At 39.4% G+C, this 27,115-nt stretch overlaps 1 protein-coding gene across 3 annotated transcripts in view; it reads left to right on the forward strand.

Moving 5' to 3' along the window:
• Window positions 1–19,634, forward strand: part of LOC121951287 (lumican) — a 48,318-nt gene extending 28,684 nt beyond the window's left edge. The window contains exons 1-5 of one of the 3 annotated variants that reach the window (XM_088085020.1): window positions 11,167–11,306; window positions 13,631–13,947; window positions 14,141–14,465; window positions 15,322–15,639; window positions 17,393–19,634. In XM_088085020.1, the coding sequence (XP_087941146.1) occupies window positions 11,252–11,306; window positions 13,631–13,947; window positions 14,141–14,465; window positions 15,322–15,639; window positions 17,393–17,544 (1,167 nt within the window). In that variant the 5' untranslated portion in view covers window positions 11,167–11,251 and the 3' untranslated portion in view covers window positions 17,545–19,634. The other 2 variants (XM_042497555.2, XM_088085016.1) reach the window with 2 other exon arrangements.
• The last annotated feature ends 7,481 nt before the right edge of the window (window positions 19,635–27,115 follow it).

Here is a 27,115-nt window from a genome sequence, read left to right on the forward strand (position 1 = left end):
TTTCTGTGAAAGTGTTTTGTTTGGATGTACTTTTTCATCTAGGGTAGAAACCCACAGCTTGTGTGTCCAGATCGACACACAGCCCATATGTGAAGTTGGCACACCAAATGTGTAAAAATAAACTACTTATGTCATGGCATACTGCAGCAAAAGGAAGAGCTGTAGCTGTTCAATCTGACTTGGCTTATTCACTTTGTAAGAGTTAGGACACTAGTATACCTTTAGTTTGGCACGATTGTGTGAAGTTGGTGGTCTAAAAAAATTTAATTTTGTGGCTCTTTTAGACTCTCCAAATGTTATCAAACCAGATGGTTTACATCCAGACAGGGATAGAAGATGTTTCACAGAGACTTTGATGCTCACAAAAAAATATTTACTGATTAACAGACATCTCTTTCCCCATGTTAGCAAATGGGGAAAAGTCTTTCTTGGCTAGTGTCATCATGTAACTGACTGAAATGGTGTAATTCCAATTTCGGCCACTAGGTAAATTTTGCATCAACGCATGGCGCACTTCCTGGGGACTTGAGCAGGACCAAATTTATGCAGTCTGTGGTTTTCTAGTTTTGCTTTGGTGTATCTATCAATCAAATAATTTAGAAGAAGGCAATATGAGCCGCTGACAAGACAACAAGTTGAGCATTTCATCTTTTGAATGGAAAAAAAAGTGAGGCAGTACCGATAAGATGAGAGGTTGTGTTGTCGTCATATGACTCAACTGTACCAAGAGGCAACCTTTGGGGCTGGAAAATTAAGCCAAGTGCCAAAAACTGCAATTCCTTAAGCCAGTCATTCTCCATAGACCCCCATGATAAATTGGTTTACATATTTACAGCCTGGTACAAAAAACAGTTGTGGTCTCTATAGCTACTTTTACATGTTCATGACAACTGTTCAGGGAATTTTTATACAAGTATACCTCACACGATTATATTAGTAGGGCCAAAGTTACATATAACTAAGAGTGGGCTGCTTAAGTGACAGGCTGTCTGCTGATGTCATGGAAGCTACATCCATTATTTTTATACACCTTCTACTATCTGACTTGATACTGATTTCCAAATTCATAATAAATGCAATTCACATTCAACACAATTTACTGTTTTCTTGGTTCACCTCCGATATTTGGGTTGGATTGCAGTCTCATCTACAGTGAACCAAACACGTGGAACTGTTTGCACCTGAAAGCAAACCAAGACCTGTGTTCTTCAGCGGACCAGCTTTGGTTATTTGATACTCACAAGAGTTCGCATTAGCTTTCACACTACCCTTAATCAACCACTCTATCCGAAAAATGTTCCAGGGTTCAGTTTAAACAGACCAAACAGCTCAGGTGTGAAAGCACCTTGAGATCAATAATCTCTATCTATTCACTAAGAATTAAGCAAGAGGTAGGAGACAGTTAGGGACGGTACATAAATTGTTGAGTTGGTGAGCTGGGTTGTTTTCTTTTAACCCTCCTCTTGACTAAGAGAAAAATTGCAGCAACCTACCCACAACATGACAGCATTAAATGAGCAAAACTTGTTAAATCGTGTACACTAGTTTGAACGCCTTCCCTCCTAATAAGGGGAAACAGCCTTGTTCTGCTAAAAGTTAAAAATCTTCCTACCAGCACTCCTACATAGGGATGTCCCGATGAAATCCCAAACATTGGACCAGGCGATGATCAAGACATTTTGATCAAGACTGATCGAGATAGGGAATATTTAGCTTGCAGAGGGTCTGATCCTTTGTTTTATGTCAGCTGTTACACAGATGTTTTGACTGTCATGCACAGCAATGTGGAGCACAGCCCTCGTCACCTCTGCTCCACTAAGCTGTCTGTCTCTCCTGTCTGCTGAGCTTAAGAGCAGCAGCTGAGCAGCGGCTAAGCCCCACCTGCAGCAAAACACCACAGACCATAAACCAAACTGCACTATGACACTCTTTATATATGGTATTTATTGAAGTTATGAGGGCTCGTGTCATTTTAGCTCAGTACGAGAGTCTCATGTTTTTCTTGTAGCTATAACACATGGTGTTTCTGCGCCTGACTCGGGGAGAGCAGAGGAGACCAGTGCGCAGCTCACGACAGCGACACTCTTCACTGTGAAGTAAAACAAGCCCCGCGAGCAAAAAGCCAACATGGCTTATTCATTAATGAAGGGTAATCTGCCCCAGAAGATGTGCAAACGAAGAAAATAAACACTCAGCAGACTACAGATCATTCAGATTGAGACACAGACTGCCAGAGCAACAAACGCTGAACTCTTAAAGGGACAGAGACATCCCTCGAGACAGCGAGGAGGCCGACGAGATTATTATTTTTTTTTTATATTAAACTTTATTTTTTAAAATAAATAAAGGCTAATAAAAAATAAATAAAGAAGCCTTTGTAAAGTGTGTACTGTGCAGCTGTATTATCAACTGGAAACAAAAGTATCAGATTTGGACTCGGCATCAGCAGATACTCAGTATTAAATGACTTGGATCGGGGGCAAAAAAATATGTGATAGGGACATCCCTGCTTTCATAGTTTACTTAGGTACATGTCATATTTTATTAGTTTAATTGATACGAAAACAAAATCTGTACAAAAAAAAAACACTTTTTGTCACAGGGGTTTATTTGGTGAACAATTCTTGGCTGAGCACAGTGACTTCCTGAAGTGACTGGCAACCTCACAATGTATGTTTTCCCAGTGTTATTGTTAAGCTAGCAAACTAGCTGTTCATGTTTCACATGTGAGTGGCATCAATATTTTAATCTAACTCTTGGCAATAAAGCAAGTAAGCATATTCCTTCCATCCTGTTATTGCTTTTAATATTTGTCCGAGGGCTACATCATCTCCTCAGAGCTTGTCATAACTCAAGTCAGGAAATGCATAGAAAAGTGTACTTTGAATCTGGTCTACACCAGATTACTTACATGTCCTATGTAGGGTGGTTGTTGTGTGGTGCAATTGTGTCAGACATCTGACAATAAAATGTTTTATAGATGAAAGAAAGGAACAAGCAGATGGCCACATTGCATTACAGCTGAGCTGGAGAGCTGGGGTGAGGAATTTACAAGGCCAAGACTATGATTGTTGAGGCTAAGGAGGATTGAGCAAACAGATAAAGCAACATATTCTTTACTGCTGTTTGCCTGTTTGTTGCTGCAGAAAACGGACAATGCTTTGGTCTTTTCTGTGTCAGCAGGTGTCTGTGGAGAGCAGATGCAGCAGAATAGACCAGTCAATGCTCTGCCCAGCCATGTGAAACACAACACCAGTCATTTTTGTTCGCCCAAATGTAAATTTCTGTGGCTAACGGAATTAGTTCTCGACACATCTTTATTTTTCTCTAAACAGAAGCATCTGTGAACTGAACCACGATGAACTCTAACCCTTTACTTACCTCTGAGAACCGACAACCGTGTGAGCCTTATGTGATTAATGCCTCTTGCAACATAACATCAAAGGCTTGTTTATATGAGGTGGTTATATAGATAACGTCTGGTGTTTGTGTGAGTGAGACAGAATACTCATATCTACATATGCAAACAATATAAAGAAATGTGATGGAGGGACTAGTAAAAGGTGCAGCAGTTATTGTTTAAAGTGAGAGAAATTGATTCTTTGGTGACCGAGACTTCAAAGTCAGGGCCCAGGTGGACTCTGCATAGCCCCCAACACTAACTTAGCCCCCACCCGTGTCCATCCCCCTGTCTCCTGTCTGGGTCATGAGCACCGCTGAGCGAGGATCAGGAGATCAGAGGACCAAGCCCCTTTCACTCAGGACATGAACTCTTCACAGGAATGTCACAGGAATTTACTTTCTTGAGATTGCTTCTCTCATCACTTACCTTCAAAAATAGTAGGGAAACTCTACGATATGCATATTCTTTCCATCTTTCTTCAGCCCTTTAAATATGTGTTTATTTCCAGATTGATCCCAGGCCAGTGAGAGGAAATTCACTTTGTTTGGAGTCTATTGTTTTGCATGAAATGGACTAAATTGTCTTATTATGTATGGATGGAAGTCAGATGTTCTTTCATCTGGCTGCCATAAAGATTCATATGGACTTAATAGATTTGGAATAATAAAAAAAATCCAGTGTAGCTCTTTCTAAGGAAGATGTTGGAAATATGTTGTGTTTCCTCTTGAAAAAGGAGACACAACAACACACTGTAGTAGCCTATATAAAACTTAACCAGAATGATTCCAATGTAAACATCCAGTCCAACACATTTACACCCCACCTCGTCAGATATTGTCGCTTGGTCAGTGCAGTTCACATCTCCATATTATGCGCCAGGTATCCTCCTGCATCTGTTATTGATGTTTCGGGACGTGCCAATTTACATTACAAACAACATTTTTTTTCCCTCACTAGAAATGTCCAGTTTGTGCTCACAAGATGCAGACTTTCTTTTTCAAAAGAGACTTACACTGGTAAAACATCTTGTATTTAGATTTATTTACTTGTGCAGCACAAGCATGTGGATAGGTTTAGAAAAAAACATCATGGTTTGGACTTAACATTTATCCCAGAAGTGAACAGCAGGCTTCCAGGTGAAAGTCTAGGGTATATTGGACCCATCCACCGCCCCTCCTACCTGCCAGAGAGGGACTTTTCAGCTACTTATATTACATCATTACTGGCGTGTTTTAAACTGACTCCGTCCAGTGGTGTATCATACCATCACAACAGGTTGCTGTCCTGCTGCCCAGCAGCATATCATACCCCCTATGACAGGTGCCGTCGCACTTTTACTGATGCGGGCTGGGACAGGTGCTGTCGGGCCTACCATCAGCATGTCATACCATCCTAAAAGGTTCTGTCATGCCGTGCTATAATATATATATATATATATTTCGTACTGACACAAAAGGTGGCTTTTGCCATCAGTGTCTGATTGGGAATAAGAATGTGCTGTCAATTCACTTTCTTGTCAATCATGGGCAATTATCCTGTTCGATCATTTAGATTTTATATACTTAAAAAAAAGAAATGTTTGAAAATACATGTTAATATAATTTAAAAATATTTTTCAAAGAGAAGTCATCCTGTTGATAGAAAAACATTTAATTTACAGAATTGATCTTCAGTGATAGGCAAACTGTTACCCATGAATCCCTGTGCAATCATAGGAGCTAGGTAACGCTAAATTGCTGTGTTATTCGTATCCATAACGGTGAAGTGAACTAGTTAGCTAATAGTTGCTAACTATGAAAACATATTGGTCGGTTAGCTGTATTATCATTCCAAGTGTGCAGACATTCTTGTGAGCTGCAGCAGATCATTTTGTAACTTCCTGAGCAGGACCTCAAAAACCGTCAGCAAAAGTGTAAAGGGTGAGGTTGATGCACCTAGCCATTTTACAACTGCTGCTGACTTAGCAGCTATAGGCAAGCGCAAACGAGAAATGACCCGCAAACATTCAGAGAGTCATATCAAGTGCAACTCAATTTTGTCTTATATATGTAGAATGGCGCCCCTGCATGCTATTCTTCAGCTAAAGGATCCTTGGCCTGAAAAACATTGAAGACTCATGTTGTAAGTCATTACCAGCTCATGTTACAACCTGTGGTAGTTTATCTTTTACTACATAGTTCGTCTATCTCCTAATCTCTGTCGCTATCTCTTTAACACACATGCACAAAAAGAACTTGTTTGTCACAGACTATTATATTACATTCATTTTGGAGACACTAACTCTAACCTTGAACAATATAATTATGTTTAACTCCAAAAAACTAATAACCTTAAAAGGATTTATAAAGGTTTACAAACACAAACACACACATACACACACACACACACACACACACACACAAACCCTACAACCACCAATTCAACAGATTTCACAGTGACCCTTCTCCTTATTGTAAGCCAAAGAATATATATGAAGTATAGCTTGCATACAGATATTGCTTAATTTTTTGTAACATAACATAATCATCAAATATGCGTAAAGAGGATGCTCACACGATAATAAATATGAGTGAATTATAGAGATAATAGAGATAAGTTTTAGCAGTCCCTGAACAATGTGTCTCCTCAAGGTAACTTGAACCATGGCACCCAAGGGCACAGGGGGCAGCATAAACCATGCAATAGAAACCAGATGTCCATGCACACACACACACACACACACACACACACACACACAAATCACATGCAGATGTTCATGATTACACCATGTCAACCGTCTCATCTTTTCCTCATACAGATGAAAGCAGCAGATTATTATGTTTATATATTGGTAACAGTTTTAATTATGGGTTTACTCTAAATTGATACTAAAAAAAAGAATGTCTTAAAAAAACACTGGTGTGTCCTGGTGACCAAGTGGTCTAATTTTCTCATATCTACATGTCCAGTTCAGCTTCACGCCAGCGACCATCTGTTGTGTAGCAGCAGTGAAAATTAGTGTTAGTGCGAAGACTACTTTGTCACCATGAAAAAACATCAGGATACTTAGGAGCAGTACTGCAGTCATGACCATAAAGTGAATTTAAATACTAACAGAGAGAACATGGTCACAAAAGAAAAATGTATGTCTACTAGTAATAATGAGAGTTTAGCCTGTAATGTTTATATTGTTTGCATTAAAAGACATCCGTGTAAAAGAACCATTGGTATTAATTTTTTGCTTGTCTTTATGCTATGAATATTTTCAAAGTAGTCCCTTACCCTAGTTTATTCCTACCTGTAATAAACATGTGCATGTTGTTGATTATACAGAAACTAGCGCTCTCTAGTGTCACAGACAGGAACTGTTGAGGGACAGATTGAGGGAGCAGATGGTGAGTGAAATAAAGAGACGAGGGAGACCGAGAGGGGGAAGAGGAAACTAATTCAGGCTCAGCTGCTGCTCTGGAGCACTGACTGTTTCAATTTCTTAAAGTAACATGTTAACCAATATAAGCATCTGTACTTCTGTAATATTGAACAATATAAAACAAAAATTAACTTTTCAGCTACTTAATGGAGGTTTTTTTTTAGTTAGTGCACTCAAACTAATTTGCTGAATGCATTTGTTTGATCATAAATCATTTGCAAAGTGGATTTTTAGGTCTTTCAAATCCAGCATTGTTTATATCCATGTTAATTTGCTTGCAGATTTAGATTCAAAGAACTTTTTTAGTAGGGCAATTCACTTTAACAATCTACCCAGACCAAACACAAACTCACAGAAACAAGCAGCAATCGGCAGTAGAGTGTCAGAGAGATCAGTACATGGGCAAAAGATGCAGACTGGCACCTCGTGTGGTCCTGACCAGGCAGTGCCCTTCTACCCTGGCTTTGCTGGTAATTTGAACGTTCGACCTCTATATGGATACTATATAACCTTTGCTTTAAAATGTCTTGAGACACAGCCAAACAAGGCAAGACTTGAACTTAAACTATGCAGTGCAGAGTGGTAGTAGTTAATGAGGTGGATGCCCTACTATGTAGGTGGGGAGGTTGTAAGAGGGTATACTTTTTTAAAATATTTCAATGGTTTTTTGGTTAATATGTGGTAATACTGTAAGCAACCAGAAAAAAAAGCTGAATATACCCTGTATACCTGCGTATACCCTCCACTACATCACTGGCGAGCAGGTGTGACAGAAAAACAGAGTATTTGTGGTTTTTAGGGATCAGCTTTAGGCATGCCCTTACAATATCTGACAAGCTGTTTGGTGATCTGCTGTTCTTGCCAACTCTCAAACAGAAAACATCCTGAGGGCAATTTGGGAAATGTAGTGGTTGTGAGAACATGATGACTCATTAACAAGAAATCTTAACCAATTGATCAGAATCCAGTTTATCTCTGGTGTTTTGGTGCATAGTGTCAGTGTCAGTGGGGTCTCCGGCCTTGTTGGTGAGGCCAGCTGCAGATGGAAAGAAACTGTTTTTGTGGCATGGGGTTTCAGTCCTAATGGACAACAGCCTCCTGCCAGAAGACAGTGTAACAAAGAGTTTGTGCCTGGGGTATGAGGGGCCAGCCACAATCTTTTCTTCCTGCTTAAGGGTCCTGGAGCACTACAGTTCCAGGAAGGATAGTAATCACTGTCTCCACAGAGAAAATGTTACACTGCATGTTTCCCTTGTTTTTGGTAGTGGCAGCAGAACACCAGATGGTGATGGAGGAGGTGAGGATGGGCTCAATGATAGCAGCGTAGAAGTGCACCACTGCTGTGTTTGGCAAGTTCTTAAGGTGCTGCAGAAAGTACCTCCCCTGTTGTGCTTTTTTGATTTGAGCTGATTAGCTTCCATATGCGGTCCTTAGTGATGAAGAAGCCCAGGAAGCAGAAGTTACATAATGACAACTGAGTAGACTCATTCCCACCAGAGATGAGTCCACCGAGGGCGGTGTCATCTGTCGACTTCAGGAGTTTGCTGGACTTATGATGAGAGATGCAGCTGTTGATGTTGTAATAACATAAACAGATTGATTATTCTTTGCATTCTGTTGTATGAAGTTTAACACCAGAATTGACGCCATGCAAATGATGTAGTAACGTGTAGTATGATATGCGTATGCGTATGTTCCTGTAAGTGTTGCAGGTTGTAACACTGGATGACATTCTTCTTGTTCATACTTTATACATTTTGACTTTCTAGGATGTCAGTAACAGACATTAGCCATAATGTTTGACAATATAGAGTAATGTGTGATTATGTGAACGCTTTCGTTTCTTTCTTGTTGTTAGTCTTTTTGCAGTTTCATAATAAAGCAGATTTCTGTCATTCAATTTCCATGCATTATATAGCACATTTATGCGGCACAGACGTGTGTTAAGACCACACAATCAGTTTGGACTCAGAAGTTTGGACTCAGTTTTTCTTGAATAATATCAGTAATAACGCTGATATAAAGACTGTTATTTCTGATTATTATTCCACATGCAGCATTGGTGTTGATAGTTACTCTTCTAGTTTGTTGTTTGGTCTTCATTATTGAACTGAAAGATCATATGTATTCTGTTTGGATGTTTATCCTGTATGTTTCCAGTTTGTGCTTGTTGGTATTTAGATGTGGACAAGTTGAGGCCTTCTTTATATTGTCCTTTCAGTGGACCCTATTTCTTTGTCCTTCACACTGACTGCCCTCAGAGCTTCTCTGACTACACTTGCCCTCACTGGTATAATGTCAGTTAGGGGACTGTTAGATTTTGTCCTTAAGGAAGTAGATGGTTCATCTTAGGAAAATAGTGGGTTTGGCTCAGTTTCTCTTTGAGCCAGGATGCTCCAGGGCTGCAGTTTCTATCTCACATCTGATGTCTGCCCCTGTTTGAAAACTTCTCTGTTGTGTTACTCCCTCTTACTTACCCTCTTAAGTTTCAATATAGCATTTAGCTCTTCCTTCGTCCTCTTCATCTTTCATTTATCATCAGTAAAGTCAGAAGTATCTGATTGTATCCTCCCATCCGTTCTATTTCACGTCCCACTTATGTGCAACTTTGGGACGTTGGATCTCTGCACACATGGGGTGAGAAAGAAATTATACTGCCAGTGTCAGTGATTCAAATTTAATTTGACAGTAAATGAAAAACACATTTAAATAATCAAAGGGAAAATATTAATATTCATGAAGCATAAACAGTAATTCCAGTCAGCACTGACTGAATGTGTGAGTGAAGTGAATATTTGTGCACAGACAGAGCATGTAACATCTCAGTGAAAGGTGTCATTCTGGAGCAGAGGGATCAGAGCCAGCAGAGGATTGTAGGAAGCCTTTTCCATTTCCTTCTCCTGTTTATAAGAAAACCAGATGGAGACAGAGCAAAGAGTGTGTATGATGGCGAGGAGCTGCCAACAGGAAGCTGGTGACACAGTGTACCAGCTAAAGCTCGTTTCCAGAAACCTTTACTCAACCAGTTAGAAATCAGTTACAAAAAATGTGATGCTGTTTGACAAGTTACCTTACAAACAAGGAGCAGTGGGAATAAAGGAAGCTAACACAGTGCCACAGATAGAAAATTATATTATTTTATAATTTTTCTGACGCTCTAGTGGCACGGCAATGTCAGGCAATCTTTAGTCCCCCACTTTGGTCTTGACTAAAATATTTCAATAATTTTTTTAATTGCTGTTTCATTTGGTACATTCATGTCTCCATCGGGGTGGATTTTTGTAACTTCTGTGATCCCTTAACTTTTCATTTAGCAAAAAAAGAGCCTTTAAGTCATTTTAATAAAAATATTTTCTTCTCTTTTTTTTAAGAAATAGTTTTTATCTCTATATTTTGAACAACCTTCTTGAAAAATTGTTAGTACCTCAAAGTTTTATTTGAGACAGTTTCTCATTATTTTTAGATAATAAGTAATTATTTGGAGATACTAACTCATTTTGTAAAAGTTTCTTATAGTTTTGAGATACTTATTATTTTAAAAATACTAATGCCATACTAGATATTTCTAGAAAGTTTCGTATTTTTGAAATATGAACCCATTATTTTGATTTTGAAGTGTCTTCCTGTTTTGTGATACTCATAATGTCATTATTTTTCAGAAACGTTCTTATCATAGTGACTTCGAGAATCTTTATTTTTTATTATTTTTTTATTACCCTAGTAGAAATGGGCTTGAATGGGCTCATTATGTCATATGTTTGGCTCAACTGTGGGTGTCATCCCCTGTGTTTTTCCTAGAGGGCGCTCTTTCATGCTCTGAATGGGAAATAGGCTACTGTCTTCACTTTTCCCTCTTGTTGTCCACCATGCTCTTTTTCTCACAGTGCTCCCCTCATACTTGGGAAGGGGGTAAAGGAATCTGGAATCGTTTTCCTCTCTTCTGCTCTGCTCAGATACTTGCAAGAAGTTTCTTCCTTCAACACACACACACACACACACACACACACACACACACACACACACACAGTGAAACACACAAGGATACACACTTACACACACAGAATGGTCTCCTTGGCTCCCCAGGTACTTTGTGGCTTGAATGCCTTTAGGCAGAGCACATACTGTAGAACCAGCCACACACACACACACACACACACACACACACACACACACACACAAATATGTGTACTTGAATGCTTATCAAAATTTTCTCACTGAAAGTTCTGCACCGTCAGAATCCCAGAAACCCTTTTGCCATAATTTGACTTCTTTCCTCTTCCCTTCTTCAGCAGTTTTTGTCTTGTTGTGTGTGTCATCGCCATGGTACAAGCAAACATGTTGTCACCAAATGTTGTGGGTTCACCCGTTACCAAGGGCTGACGGCAGGGAGAAGGAAGAAGTGAGTTAGGGAAGATTATGGAGGAGGTCTGGGGTCTGGGATGTGGGCAGCGTTTGAAGGAGAGGAATGTATCAGACAGTGGGTAAACATCGCCGGTAGCCTGAAAACACACACACACACACACGCACACACACATGCAGATGCATTAACACACACACACACACACATAGTTTTGTGCAGCTCCAGCGGGTTTCACTGGGAATTTAAGACAACTTTTCTCCGTCCTGCAGCTCCTGATTAAACAGGTAAGTGTCAGTTGATGATTTTAGCCTGCCTCTGTTTCCTCTCTTCTGTAAGGCAGGCAAAACTGGAAATGTAAAAATCTGCGTCATGCGTCTGTTTAATTACGGTTGGCTTGACGAGGCTCGATTGCATAATGTAGCTGATCTCTTGGAAACCTTAAGCATGTACCGCAAGACTGTGCTTAAGGTAGGAAAGGTAAAATGCAACATTGCAAACATCCTGATGATGCAAACCTTTCTCAAAAACCGCTGTGTCATACAGTGACTGAATCTGTGTGTGTGTGTGTGTATGAGTGTGCGTGTGTGTGGAAATCAACTTTGTGGGTATTACCGTAACCATCTACAGCTGTGCATGCAGGGGAAAAAAATATCAGGTCATACCCCGGAGTTTGAAGTTTGTGTGCAAAAGCAGCCATCTCAGCTAACTCTGCACTTCAGCCATGCAATATCCATAAATTTAACCCTAATTCTTTAGTAGGCCTTTGACCTACATTGAGCCGTTCATCCCTCATATTTGTATTTGATGAATTGTTTTAGTATGTTTGTTTTTCTTGTGCGTTTTATACTGCCTTTTATGTTTTTTTTTTATTCACTATTTATTTTGTCCTGTAGTTTTGTACAGCACTTTGGTCAACCTTGGTTGTTTTTAAATGTGCTATATAAATTAATTTGACCTTGACCTTGACCTTGAACATGTGACATGGAGAGGCTCGTTGAAAAAAGTGACCTTTTATGACCTCACACTAAAGCTATTTATCACCATGATTTTCAAAACCCAAGGGTTGCATCTTTTTTTAAAGGTACACTCTAGCAATGTAGTATAGAACTGCAAACGATTAAAGGCTCTAGAGTCTGCAGTCATGTTAGCACCTCTGTGAGGCTCTACTTAAACACAGTGGAGCTTTGAGCCTCATGCCAATGCTAGTGAGATAATGCTAACATGTTGATGTTTATCTGGTAATGTTTACCATTTTCACCTGTAGCCTGTTAACATGCCAACATCAGAGGCAAAGTATGGGAGAATGTCATGGTATTCACTGGTATTTAGACATAAACCAAAGTATTGGACCAGTTTAAACTTTGACCTGACGATGGCACTGGAGAAACAATTAAGTGGTCACTGAAGTAATTGGCCTGCAATTCATTTTGAGATGGACATGAATACATGTGCTAAATTTCATGACATTTCAGCTGGTAGATTATAAGATATTTTCCTGGATAAGTGGGAAGTTTGACCCGCTGGTAGCGCTAGAGGGAGAGTCGTGGAATCACCAATGCCATTTGGATTAATCCTCAGTGAAATATGTATGTGCACATTTTCATGGCAATAAAAAGGCAGATCAACTGACCGTTAGATATTGCTAAGCATTATGGCTAGCATGTACAAATATGAAAGGTCAAAACTGATGCTGCAGAGGTATGGACCAAGCTCCAAAAACCCTGAATCCTCCAATTCCCATTATACAGCTTGACTGTATGTTTCGGTCATTGGGTTATCTCCAGGTCTTAAAAAATGGGAAGCTAATGGCATAACTAACACGGATTGCAAAAAGAAGTCTGACAGTATGTATGTCAATGCAAAAATGACGCTTTTTCTCCCTTGAGTTATTCTCTCAGTAAACATTTTCCAAATTAGTTTATGGTCTCAGTCTCGAGTTTTAAGTCTACATCAATACAGTGTGATGTTCATTTTGTCAAGTATTTTCCCATTAAGGGTAAAATAGGTAAATTATGAAGCAGGGAATGCTTTAGAGCTCTGCCACATTGTGAGTGACAAGTCGCTACCAGTGCGGTGTCATGAGGTTCTCAGTCAGATCCGTCCCCCCGCTCCTCAACAGCTCTCGAAACTTGAGGCTTTAAAGTGGTAGTCCACAAACCAGTGGGCGATGTCACGGTGGCTACATCCACTTCTTTTGTACAGTCTATGGTTTTGTTTGACTTTTCTCAGTCTGGTAACTTACATGAGATTCCAATCTGAATGGCCCGGGGCGTTCTGTTAAAAATGTGTTGTTCCTGTGCTTAAGCCAAAACACTCGTGTGATATTTCTTAACTTGACCAAGCTCTTACAGAGCCACAGAAGACGTTACACAACATTCACAGGCTGAAAAAGTCAGAGTTATGACTTTTAAATTGACTTTGACTGTAAAATAATTTTGTCTTGATGTTTAATTTGCAGGTTCTGTCTCCATGGCTCCCCTGTGCTGTGTTGTGTTGGTGCTGCTGTGTGTTTTTTACTCTACCTCAGCCACCACTGTAGCTGACATAGACTATGGAGGTGTCCCTCTGTGGATTAATCGCCTGCTGGGTGAGCCCAGCGTGGTGAGCCTGCGGGGACGGATAGATCCAGCCTGGTTCCGAGCCAACAATCCCCAGACCTGCCCTCAGCAGTGTGACTGCCCCATCCAGTGGCCCACGGCGCTCTACTGTGACCACAGAGGCTTGGCAGACGTCCCTGACCGCCTGCCGGACAGAACTCAGTACCTGTTTTTACAGGTAGCTCAAACATTGACACGGTCCCTGAGCGTGTGTTGGCCTTATAGTGGTCCACCACTAACCCACAGTGGTTTTTCATTGTACGCTCCATAGTAGCTGGCCTCCACTGCACTTCAATGTAAATGTTTTAGTTTAACTGTGAAAGGGTGAAAAGTCAGAATCTGTCAGGCATTTTTTTCCCTTTTGTTCACAGAGCAACAACATCACATCCCTATCCTCCTCTTTTCTGGCCAACATTACTGATCTACGCTGGCTCATCCTGGACCACAACCAGCTGCAGAGCGACAAGCTGGACCTGGCCGCGCTGCAGAACCAGACACAGCTGTGCTACTTTTTTGCCAACCACAACCACCTGAGATCAGTGCCCAGCGCTCTACCAGCTGGACTCAGGCAGCTGCGTCTGGCCTACAACCAAATCAGCAGCATCAGCCCCGGAGCTTTCCAGAACCTGCAAAACCTGACGCTGCTGCTGCTGCAGGGAAACCAATTGCAAACCATCACAGAGGGAGAACTCAGAGGTGGAGTAATGTGTCATTTCCTTTCTTTATTCATACAGAATCTACTTTGGGGTGGAAAGACAATCCTGCTATTGTGAACCTGTTGACATCATGCAAAACCAGGCTTAGCTAACATTTAAAAGAAGCATTTCCAAAAGAGAGAGAAGGAAAGGAAAGAGAGGGGGCATTTCAGTGTTTTTCCTTTTTTTCTGGCTGGTGTCTTTTTTGTATAGAGAGAGATTACACTGTAAAATCTGAAAAGTTGATTTTTGTTAAAACAATCTAGGAAACCATTTTCCTAGAAAAATGTAACTAAATACAACTTTTAATATTAATGTATGTTTACTTTGTGCCTAATTTAAGTTTACTTAAGATATAGTGATATTTACTTATTTATTTGAAGTTGTTTCAACTTAAAAATGAAATTACCTTGTTCTTTCTAAGTGTTAGTAACTTCAGTAAACCAGGTAAGTCTGACTTACATTTACAGGATACTTGGTTTACTGAAGTTGTTAAAACTTAGAAAGATTGATTTAATTAAACTTGTCATTTCTAAGTTCACACAAGTAAATATAACTACACTACAACATAGTACCATACATAGTCAGAATGTCACAAACATGTTAACAACTGGATTTTAAAACTTTTTTACGTAATAAACATTTAGTTACGATGCACTTAGATGTTAAATATGGTCTGAAAATTATACTCAGAAGTCTGGAAATTTGGGTCTGGAAAGCACTGAAATTTGAAATGGACAATGTATGGGAACCCTGAGTTTTAAAAAAAATAACACAAGTTTCTCAGTTTGCATTTTGTGTGTGCGTGTGTGCGTGCGTGGGTGCGTTATTTTGTATTCCTGCCCCTCATCTTGCAGGTCTGCTCAGTCTGAACCTGCTGGACCTCAGTGGGAATTTGTTCTCGTCTGTCCCGACGCATTTACCCCCTTCTGTCCAGCAGCTCTATCTGTCCAACAACACTCTCTCTGGCCTGGATGAAGACAGTTTTGTGAATTTTTTCAATCTTAAGTACCTTCGTCTGAGTCACTGCGGTCTACAGAGCAGCGGCCTCCACCCGGGGGTCTTCAACTTCTCCAGCTTGGTGGAACTGGACCTTTCTTATAACAAGCTAACAACCACTCCCACAGTTCCCATCACCCTGCAGTACCTCTACCTGGAGGCCAATAAAATACAAGGTGAGATGCATACATACACAAAGACAACATGGACATACACACAGGCACAACATGCAGTCACTTTTCAGACTGTGACTGTAAGGGTGACAATGACTTCATGTCTGTGAAATTCTAATTCCCCACACATGTGCACATATTCCTACATTTTAAAATTCTACTACGCACTCACATCTTGTGACAGCGGTGTGAAGTATGTGGCTGACCGCCTGGGGAGGTCTGACACCTAAACTGTGTTGTGAAGGAGAAGCAGAAATGTGGAAAATGTATGTGAACCGCAAAGAAACACAGTCGGCCATGTCACTGCATACGGACACAGGACAGGCTGGGGTGATTTGGAGATGGAAGAAGAGAGAGAATAAAGGGAGGGACTCAGAGACATGGAGATGGAAGAAGCAAGAGGGCGGAGGAGAGGAGAGGGAATATTTGGGTGGTTGGATGAGGGGAAAGTAGGTTAGTAAAGAATAGAGAAGAGTGGTATGAAAACATCTGTGATGGATTCAGAGGTAAGAGTGCCAGATGAGCCAGAAGCACATGCTGTTCCCCTCTTCTCCCTCTCCCTCTCCCTCTGTCTGCTCCCCATCACTCTGACCTTTTTTGGCCGATAGGATCTCAATAACACTGCAGCAGACTTGTAGCCATTTTGACTCACGTGACCATCAGGCAGCAATGACCTGGCGTGCAATTTTGGCAAAAAGTGAAAGTGTGATCCCGATCTGTGGAGCAGCAGACAATGGGGCTGTGTACTAACGGGACAGACAGACGGCAAAACACTTGCACAATAACACACACCTCATCGTCTAGCTAGCAGAATGACGGCTACCGCGGTTCTTGTCTGCCAAAGCCTACAGTCTGGCCTGAGGGAGGCTTTGCTACTGAAGTCAAGTGAAAAAGCAAAAGAGGGCGTTGTGGTTTCCTCACTGCAGCACCTGCACGACATTCAGGAAATGCATAATCTACGAGAAGAAGAGGGACATTTGCAGACTGCACTGTAAAATCTGACAAGCTGATTTTACTTAAAAAAATATCTTGGAAACAGATTTCCTTGAAAAGTATAATAGAACTATTAATCTTAATCTTACTTCATGTTTATTTTATATCTTATTTGTTAAATTTACTTAAAATGTATATTTTGTGACGTAGCTGCAACTTAAAAATGTCGAGTTTGATTAAATCAATCTTTCTAAGTTTTAGCAATCTCAGTAAACCAAGTTTACTGTGCAGTATATCTGTATTCTGCTGGCTGCAAACTAGTCAGTAATATTTGTATTTTCTTTAACATATCAACAAGACAGAACTGGCAGATCTCCTAACTTCATCTTTAGCAAAATCCACTTTGTGATGATCAAGTTAACTCAGACTAACTTGGTTTACTGAAGTCACTAACAGAAAGGACAAGGTAATTCCAAATGTCATTTTAAAGTTGCAACAACTTCACAAGCTGAAGTAAAGGCAGCTAAATTTCAGTAAACTTAACAATTAGATATAAGGTAAACATATATTAAGATTAATACTTTTAGATTTTACTTTAAGGCAGTCCTTTTCCAAGATTCCAAATGTCACAATGTGATTGAAGCACTTCATCTTAACAATTTACATATGAACACATGGTAAATGATGTGAAATCAAAGCTGTGGTTTAGTCTTTACAGTGCTTTGACGAAGCAGCAATGAGCAGATGGCTGTCACGGGTGAATTATGAGTCTCTAATAATAAAGTATGATCTGTATGCATCTGCTTTCTGTCTGTCCCCACAGAGTTCAACATGACCAGTTTCTGCAGAAAGGTGGGACCTTTGTCCTACTCCAGGATGAAGATCCTACGATTGGATGGAAACAAATTGTCCTATCAACAGCTGCCATACGACTGGGTCTTCTGCCTGCGAGTGCTTGAAAGTATTTACATCTGATCCACCGTCTGAACATGCAACAGAATATGGTTATTGTAAGTGACTGGCTAAACTCATCTAGTAAAAAAAAAAAAGTGACTCAACTTAGAGGAGCAGTGTGTAAGATTTAGGGAGATTTAGTGGCATCTAGTGGTGGGGACTGCATGTCGAAACCGGCTTCACCCAGTTAAGATTCCTTTAGTGTTAATTGTTCAGGAGGGTTTTTTTGTTACCAGGAGCTGAATTATCTGCAGAGGTCACTTCTCCAAAACAAGGTGATTAAAACAAATAAAAACACTAAATGAAAAAGAAAATTAGTGTTTCTCCCACACCGTTAGGTTCTCTAGAGAGGGGCCCCTAACCCAGCACCTTTTAATTTGTGCTTACCTTTTTTTCTCTGATATCTTAAAATCAAACGTACATCACGTTTTTACTGGAAGCCAAACTATCCATAAAAGTTTCTTTCTTCCAAAACAAACAGACCCAGTGATTTAAACATATAAAACACCTAATAAAGCCATCTCACATTTAAAAGATTGTGTTTTTCTGACAGCTTGTTGTAGAGGGATGGCTGACTAAGTGGGCCGGCATGTGTGAATGGCCCTATTTAGAACCAATGTTTTGCTTGTCTGTTCTATAGAAACATGGCAGTGCAACACGGTGATCTCCATAAACAAGGACCCGCTCCCTGAGTAGATATATACAGCTCATGCTGAGGTAACAAAAACACAATGATTCTTATTTTCAGGTGATTATTTACTAAAGAAAATAATCACCTGAAAGAAAGAAAAAGAAAATGTATGCACAATATTATATTTCACTTCTCTTACCCCCCCCAAATTCTACACACAGGACCTTTTAAGATTTTTATATTGTTTTGTGCAGCTCATTACTTGTGAAGTCAAAAGGCTCATCCTTACAGCTATAAACAAGTGAGGAATCTAATTCAGTATGCCTTCAATACGTAGATACACACCCAGGCACTGAAGGGAAAACGGACCTTCAAAAGATGCCAAAGCTTGAACTTGTACACTAAACCAGTGTTATTTTATCATGATGCCAAATGTTCTGATCAAAACATTTCTCATACCACCAGTGCATTCCCATGGGTTTCTCTCTCTCTCATTCCATCTTTTCCAAGCTCTGCCGCAGCAGGGTCGTACATCTGTGTGTTATTACTGAATAGGAACTGTGACAAACCCTCTCTTTTCTGACTGTACAGAGAAATACACTTCAGTTAAACTGAGCTGTATTTAGGGGAAAGGGAAACACGTATGAATGGCAAAATTCAGTAGCTTTCCCATGAGAGCATCTGACTCAGTTAGCTGGAAAGTGTTGAACAGTCACATCGGTACACGCAGTGAATATAAAAATGTTTTGACTAAACTATTGAAATTCTGCAATTTTAAAGCAGATTTCAAATCAAAGTTTTTAGAACTTTCAAATCATGGTGCAAGAAACTTTGATATGAAAGCTGATGCCCATGATCCTGAAACACAAAATTTGATTTGCAAAACAGAAAAAATAAAATGGACATTAAGAAAATACAGTCTACTTGTATTTTTGTTGTAAAGCTGCGACAATATTTAATATGTCAGTTACTGAGATCTAAATCTCACTATGAGTCACTGTTATTGTTTACAAACTAAAGAAGAGAGATTTTTGTTCAGGTTTTACTGAATATTTGAAGGCAAACTACATTTATGTTGACATAAACAACTACAACATTTATTTTGTTACAACTGTATGTTCTTGAAATTAATAATAAAATATTCTCAGTATATTTGTCACATCGTAAAAAGTATTGTTAGCACAAAAACATATAGTGTACCTGCATGATGCATTGTAAAACCTGTGTTGATGAGATACAGGTGGATTTCTTTGCACTTGTTAGTTGTTGTGAAGCTGTTTATATGCAGATTCCAAACATGCATGTTAAGTTTGGGCACAGCATTAGTACATTTAATGGAAGGAGCAAGTACAGTTGGCACAGAGACCTAAGTGGCAGCAGCAGTAGAGCTTGTGGCTAATTCAGTGCTGAACAGCTTTTTGTCACCTCGACACTTGACCTTTAATAGTGCATTAAAGGACTGTACCTTGGTTGATTTCTATTTGTGTGTAACATTTCTACACTTTGTTTTTTGGGCCTGTGTTGTGTCATGATGTCGTCTCACAGTTTCTTCTGTTGGAGGATCTGTCCAACCAGCTGGGGAGCTCCGATATTGTAGAGACATAAAAAATATTGATAAAGTCTGCTGATGGGAGTCAAAACTAATACCTTTACGAATAGAAATTCAGTTGTTTTTTTTGGCATAATCCTGCAAACAGAATCCCATTCACTTTTTTTCTAATTCTGTTGCCCATACCATTGAGTGCTGAGTGTGAAGCAACTGAGTGAATATTATATGATTCCCATATCTTGTGATTTTTAATACCATATCTCCTCATTTATTTATTGGTTTTGTGTCTTTTGCATTATAAGCTATCGGCTGGAGCAACCTCAAGCAGGTCAGAATGTGCTACCAGAAATACTGCTGCAATACTGAATATGCCAAATACAGGCAATCTAAAGAGAGCAGCGACAAATACACTACTTTTGTTTGGTTTGATTTTGTCAAATTTAGCTATATTCATCATGCTATTTAGCAAATAATTATTCCTACAAAGAAGAATATGTCACATGTTACCAGACTGAATTGAGTGGAGAATATCTGCTCTATGTAACTTCTTTTTTTTCTTCTTTGATTTTTTTTTTTTTTTTTTTTGAGTTTTTATAAGTAACACAAACTGTCAAAACATCTTTGGTCAGCTTTAGTTACATTCTCGTTACATTCAACTTTATTGTCAAAAGTAAGTAGCAGTGGAATGTAGTTTAGCATCTAACCAGATGGTGCAAACAGCAGCAAAGGGCACATAGATTTGGATAAATGGACAGTAAACCAATGGGATACTGTAGTAAAAAAGCATGTAATGTCACATCTCTGTACAGCATGTACCTATGTAATGTAAAGTATGCACATATCTATTATGTACAGTGTAAAAACAAGCTATTACATAAAGTTGAGTTCAGAATGTGCTATCTACAAAACCCCTGTAAATACAAAAAGAACCCAGTCCAGACATACTAATCATTAACACACTCTATATTTCCGTGTAAATGTAAACCAAGAAAGAATACCAGTGAAGTGGAGTCATTGTGTTCTGTTGACTCAAATGGTGAAAACTGTTTTTATCTTTGCTTTTCTCATAATTGCAATATCATTTTCCTGCAAAGATGAGATAAAGATCATAAAACTTTCAGATAAATGCAGTCAGAATTATGAGATATGTAATAACCGGAAAATGTGTGTGAAGATTCCATTTGTCTATGAATGCAAAACACAGAATTATTTGCAGTCATATTTAAATCATTTTAGATGGCCACCGTCACTTTCTGCTACCAGAATTAAAAGAAGAAACTAGCAATGATCATGAAAAAGTCTAAACAAAAACATATGACTTATGTGTCTTTATATGTGCTTTTGATTAATTCCAATCCTGTTAATCATCAGGGGACCTCTTTGGGAATGATTTTCCTAGATCAGCCTTTTTTTATGAACTGATTTGGCCACCTTTGTTCAATATATCAATCTTTGGGTCAAATAAAAGCAAATAAAAGTATTAAATTTAATAAATTCATGAAAAACTGTGAGTGAAAAGATATGATCCTCAAAATACTTAAGTACAGGCACTCAAATATTCAAAGTAAGCTACTGTGTGTGTGTGTGTGTGTGTGCGTGCGTGCGTGTGTGTGTGTGTGTGTGTGTGTGTGTGTGTGTGTGTGTGTGTGTGTGTGTGTGTGCGCGCGCGCGCCCACATTTTACCATTACTAATTCTGCTACCATATTTTCCAGGTGACACAATGTTTTTAGGTGCTTTAAGTGTGTTTGCTGGTCTGATCAGACTTGTGCAATGTCTGGATCAACAGTTAGCAGAGGCGGTCACAGACAGAGGTCCTTTTAGGGATGAGTACTGACTATGAAAGTGTGTGTAAGCTTGTTCCAATGACGACCAGCGGGCGGTCTGTTACGTGCTCAGGAAGTCATGATGGAAACTAAACTTGTTCTGTGTTGCTCCGGAGAGGCTGTAAACACAATACAAGCAACCCATCTGCTAAATCACACCATCTTAAAAGAATAGTTTGACATTTTGAAATATTTAGAGTTACCACTCTCATGTTGGTCCTTTAACCCTTTGAAACATTACTTTTCTTGCACCGCTTTCAGACACCTTTCACCAGTATTTACACCTTTAAACCCTGAGCAAATTGGTGCTATTTTTTCCAAAAAATGGGGAAAAAAAGGCAATGAGAAAGTTGGCAAGAAATGTTCCAAAAATTTTAAGAAATTAATAATTTTTGAAAGTTGTATTTTAAAAAAGCCAGGGGAAATATATTTATAACTCATAATTACATATTTGAAATTATGTTACATTATTATTATTCTTGTCTTAAAGCACTTTTTCAAAGTCTTGTTCACCTTGTTTTATAAACTGTGTTTCCTCTTTGTTTTATGTTTTTTCCTAATTTCAGGTAATTTTCTTACACTTTTTTTTACTGATTTCATGTGAATATTTGGGTCTTTTACTTTTTCTTTTCTCACTGTTGCATTACCTTCTTCCCATGTCTTTGAAAGAAATCAAGCCAATTTATAAATGAAGTAGGACCCAGGAGATGGCTAGCTTAGCTAACTCAAACTGCTAGCATGGCTCTGTCTGGTGAAGAGATAGTCACAGAACTTGTTTTGGGTTATGGTTATGGTTTTAAACAAGCAACTTGTTCAAAAAATGAGCCACAAGGAGCTGGTATTTCTTTATTCTTTTGGACAGAGCCAGACTAGTTGTTTCCTTGTTTCTGGTCTTTATGCTAAGCTATCCAAGCTAACATGTTGTTAGCTTATTGGTGCATTCAGTTTGAACTGAAAAGTCAGAGTTTGAGTTCCCAGTCTGAAATTCCAACTAGAATATCCCGACATTTGATTTTGGACTCGGAAAGTCACAGATAGCTCCCCCAATACAAGATACATTAACAGGCGCATTAACAGTATCGAAAGCTGTCGTGAAGTACTGTTTATTTAGCATTTCTGTTGTATTTGTGTCTTATCAAAACAATCACACACACCATCCTTTCCAACTTATATGTGGACATTTAGCTATGTTGTTAACCCTAACCCTAACCCATGTACAAACTGCAGGGTAATTTGTTGTTATCAACTGGTATTACCAACAATGGCTAACCTGGCAATAACTAGGAATGCTGACAGTGTCTTCGTTTTTCAACTTCTTGTACTAGAACTCGGGTGCGACGTCTTTCCTAGCTCTAACCTCTGACTAAGTGGAACACAGTATAACGGACAAATACAGGTGGCATCAGTCTTCTCATCTTCCCCTTGTCAAGAAAGTGAATAAGCATATGTTGAAATATTCTTTTAAACATGTTCAACTTGTCTGTGACCTTTATGGTGGCCATTGCTACAGAGGAGCTTTTGTAACCAATTAGTGCTCATCCTCAGCTGCTCTGACACTTGTCTGCCTGCAAGCTCTCCTCTATTAATGTGGTATTAGCTCTAACCTTTCACCACAAACTTTATTCTCCTCTCTAGTTTTCTCGGTTTTACTGCACTCTGTTAGGCCTGTAAATCAGTTGTCCTCGTACACTTAAAGCAGACCCCTGCTGCATTCCTCCCTCTCAGAGCCATGACGCACAGTCATCAAACATGAAGCAAAGATTTACCAGCAGTAGCAATATTGGTATTTTAAACAAAAACACATCTTAAAACATGACACACTGCACAATCTGTATTAGTGAACACTCACTAGTCTCTCCCAACCAATTGAGAAGACACAGATGTAGATTTTTAGGAATTTCCAGCTGGCAGGTGGTAATGCTGCAGGAGGAGGCACTGAAGAGCCAGATGGCACGTGAGCACCTGAAAGGCTCACTGGCGCATCACGGTGGACTGAACCACTCTGAAGGTGCTTTTGTTGCATTAACCGCAAGACGAGCTGTTTTTTGCCCTTAATTGCAGATAGCTAAAGTCAGTTTTTCCATCACTACTTTCAGACACTGAATTGGGGAGCTAAGAGGATGTAAATGAAGTGGAAAAATGCAAAACGGACATGGAAAAAAATAACAAAAGAATGTTAAAACTGGAAATTTGTCATTGTGGAGTTTTTCTGTTCTGGTTCAGACAATATGAGTTCTTTTGGATCCTAAGAAAGACAGTAATTCACAGTTAGTTTAGGAGTTACACTGTCATATAGTTAGGAGGATTATGTTTGCAGCGGTTTAAAAACAGCAAGTCTCTGACTGGTGGAATCATTAAGCTCTGGCCGTTCCTCTCCTCAGAACTAAACTCTGCCCTGGAAACCATAACTCAAAACAAACTGCAATGAAGCTCCCTGCGGTGTCATGGCAGCCACATAGACGAGCTCAGAACCCCTCGCACATTATATTCCTCTGTCCACAGACTCTTAATTATAGTGGCATACAGCACAATTACACAGATTAGATATGAACTGGTGAAACCACCAAAACCCTCTTTGAATCTCATTCTAATTTCACCCACTGCTGTCAGTGGTCTGCATTAGAACTGCTAATATTTACAGATGGTTCTCAGCAGCTTCATGATTTGTTCTCCATTTCTATTTTAGAAAAACTTATTTGAAACTGCAGGGGAAAAAAATAGAGAAATTAAGAGGTCTGGGACTCATTTTAGGGGACACTTGCTGTTTTGTCTGTTTACTTTTTTAGCAGATTTTAGCAGTACTATTCAATATTTTTACTGTGATCTCACCCCAGCTTGTCATATTTAGATGCTGTAATAACACCGCATAGACATGACTAATGACTGAAATGACAAAGTAACTCAATGTTGACTTTTAGTTTCACATACAAACACTGGTCTCCTGGCTCAAAGTCCTGTGCGTGTTGGACCTATTCACCGCCTGTTCCATCCACCCTAAGCAGACTTGCATGCTTTTTATTCAACCTCTGTTCTTCTGAATGTCTAATAATGATACAAATGGGTTTATACTGGAGTTTTCTGAAAGCCCAGAGTGGCTTGTATGCTAAGGGTTTGTTGTTTGTCTGTGTCTGACTTTGAGGGCTACTGTATAAGCAGCATTTTGTGGCACCTTGGGAGTGAACATTAACAATTGAAAGATTACTACCCAACCAGTATATCTAATGTTAAAGGGGTTACTTATGGTGACGCTCTATGTAGCATTTTAATATCTGTCAGCTTATTGTATTGCTTGCTTATGTTCACGTCACGTTAATGGATACAGCGGTGCGTTTAGCAACCAGAGATCTGGCATTTTCCCTCAGGAGTGGGTGGAGACCAAAACAGAGCTAAAATGACAGCAAAAATTACATTTGTATGAATTAGGTGGCCAAAAAATACAATTCTAAATGAATGTTAATGCTGTTCTGCATTTGCTGAATATGTTAAGAGGCAGCAGTTACATGTTTGTTATATAGTCTGCGTGTCATGGGTGTTTAAAGAGAACAGCATTGGAGGTGGGGCCGCTTTATACCTTTAAAAGTTGCTCAGTGGCACATGACACCAATAAAGCTCAATATCCATGGTTTGTAATTACCTCGATCTTCTACATCAGGACCCATTGAGCAAGTGCACTACTTGTGCCTACAGCTAGGTTGAATGGGGATAAAATGTATCTTTTACAATGAAAGTCTATTGGGAAAAGGTCTTTTTGGGCCTCATTGCATTATATGATGGACCCAGAGGTTGCAATTTCACTTTGGCCACTTTTTAAAGTTGGCGGCAGTGCCTGTGGCTGTTCCTGGGGGCTTACTTCATCTGATTATGTGTCAATGTTTTGTTCACAGCATGTTCTGCTGCTAAAAAAAACAATTAATAAAGGCTTAAGTGAATGTGCCATCAGAGAACTGTGTTGAAATAGGTTGACAGAGATATTTTTAATGTTTCAAATTTTATTTATGATTCTAAAACAATGTTACTTTAATGCTATGTTACTGAGTAATGTTCTAGAGGATGGTGGCCTCTAGAGCAAGAGAAGCTAAAAGGGCAGAAGGTTGTTTTCTTGATTCTTAACGTGCCCTCTAAGATAACAGACATATACTATTGTAGTATTGGCAAATGTGAACAGCTCTGTCTCAATTAATCATCTTTAAGGTAAAATATTGGCAGTATGGATACATTCTGAAATTTTAGGTTGTTGACTAGTAAGTATTGGCTAATTTGTGTTTTTACTGTTGCTGCACTAAGCTCGGGGCTGACTAAAGGGTCTGCATGGCAGGTCGAGGATTACAGTGGCTCCATGTCACTAAACTGGGGAAATCCTGTGATCTGATTTTTTTATTTAAATACATGCTGCTGCAATGCCCTTATTGTTCCATAAAATCTGCATTTTTAAAGTCTTTATTCAACAAGTAAGCCTCAAACAAAACTATTGGATAGCTTGAAGGACCAACTGACTGAAAGAGGAAGAATGTGCAGAGAGGTTTGGACCTCCCAGCTGTGTGAAGACTTTGTTTGTTGCTGGGCGGAGAAATCGTCTCTAAATCCAACACAGACTTATATGGTACATGTGGGTTTGGCTAGATGACTGAGGAAGCCGTTAGATTCATTTACAGGCCTGTTTACAAGCAAGGCTTAGACCTCCAGCCCTCTCATTAGACACACACACATAAACACACACACAGATGCTGATTGTGCTGTCTTGTATTTCCTTTACTTCTATTTTGCAAACTCATCAGCATACAGCGCAGAAAAAAAACCCACTTTGTTGCATAAGAGAGAAGACTCCTTTTTCGACTCATGGCAGCAGTTCATTTTTAAACACAATTTCAGAAACAGTGATGGCCAAAAGCTTACAGTACAGCGAGAGACACATAATCTTCACAAAATCTTCTGTTCTTGAGACTGGCAGCCTCAGCCAAAGAAATAAGTAAACACTTTTTGGGTATAAAGCCAAATCTAGATTTTTAATTTTACATGAGTTGGTTTTTTTTTTAAAGAATGGCATCTAACATTGGATGATTGTGACTTTTTGTGATCCTCCATAAAATCTCTGCCTGCATAGTTTGTTATATGTTGGAAAGTTTCCGACATCATTTCCTGAGGTTTTCCCACAGTCCCTGCACTGTGCACCACTGGACGATTTTCTCAGCTGATAATACAGAGTAGAGCGAGTAGTTGTTGCTGTCCTCTTTACCCAGATAATATTGTCAATCTCTTGCTGACTAAACATTAAGTGAGGTTGGGGGTTGTGGTCAGGGTGTAGGTGGTCTCGTCAGAGTGGTTAAAGGTGGGAGATGTGTCCAGACTGAATGTTGTATGTGTGCATGTTGTGTGTTGCGTGTGAGAGAAGAGTTTGACTGCTTATGGAGTCTGTATTGCAAATTCCAATAACTGAGAGCCGACACAGAGCCTCATATGTGAAGCACATGCAGCTTACCCAACACAATATAGACACAAGAACACACACAGACACACACAAACACACACACATTGCTGCACACTGCCACCATTTATCATACCATCTTGCCATGAAGCATATGGGCGTAGTA

Source organism: Plectropomus leopardus, chromosome 2 (assembly GCF_026936395.1).
Source record: "Plectropomus leopardus strain MGB_pleo_1.0 chromosome 2, ASM2693639v1, whole genome shotgun sequence".
Lineage (NCBI taxonomy): Eukaryota > Metazoa > Chordata > Actinopteri > Perciformes > Serranidae > Plectropomus > Plectropomus leopardus.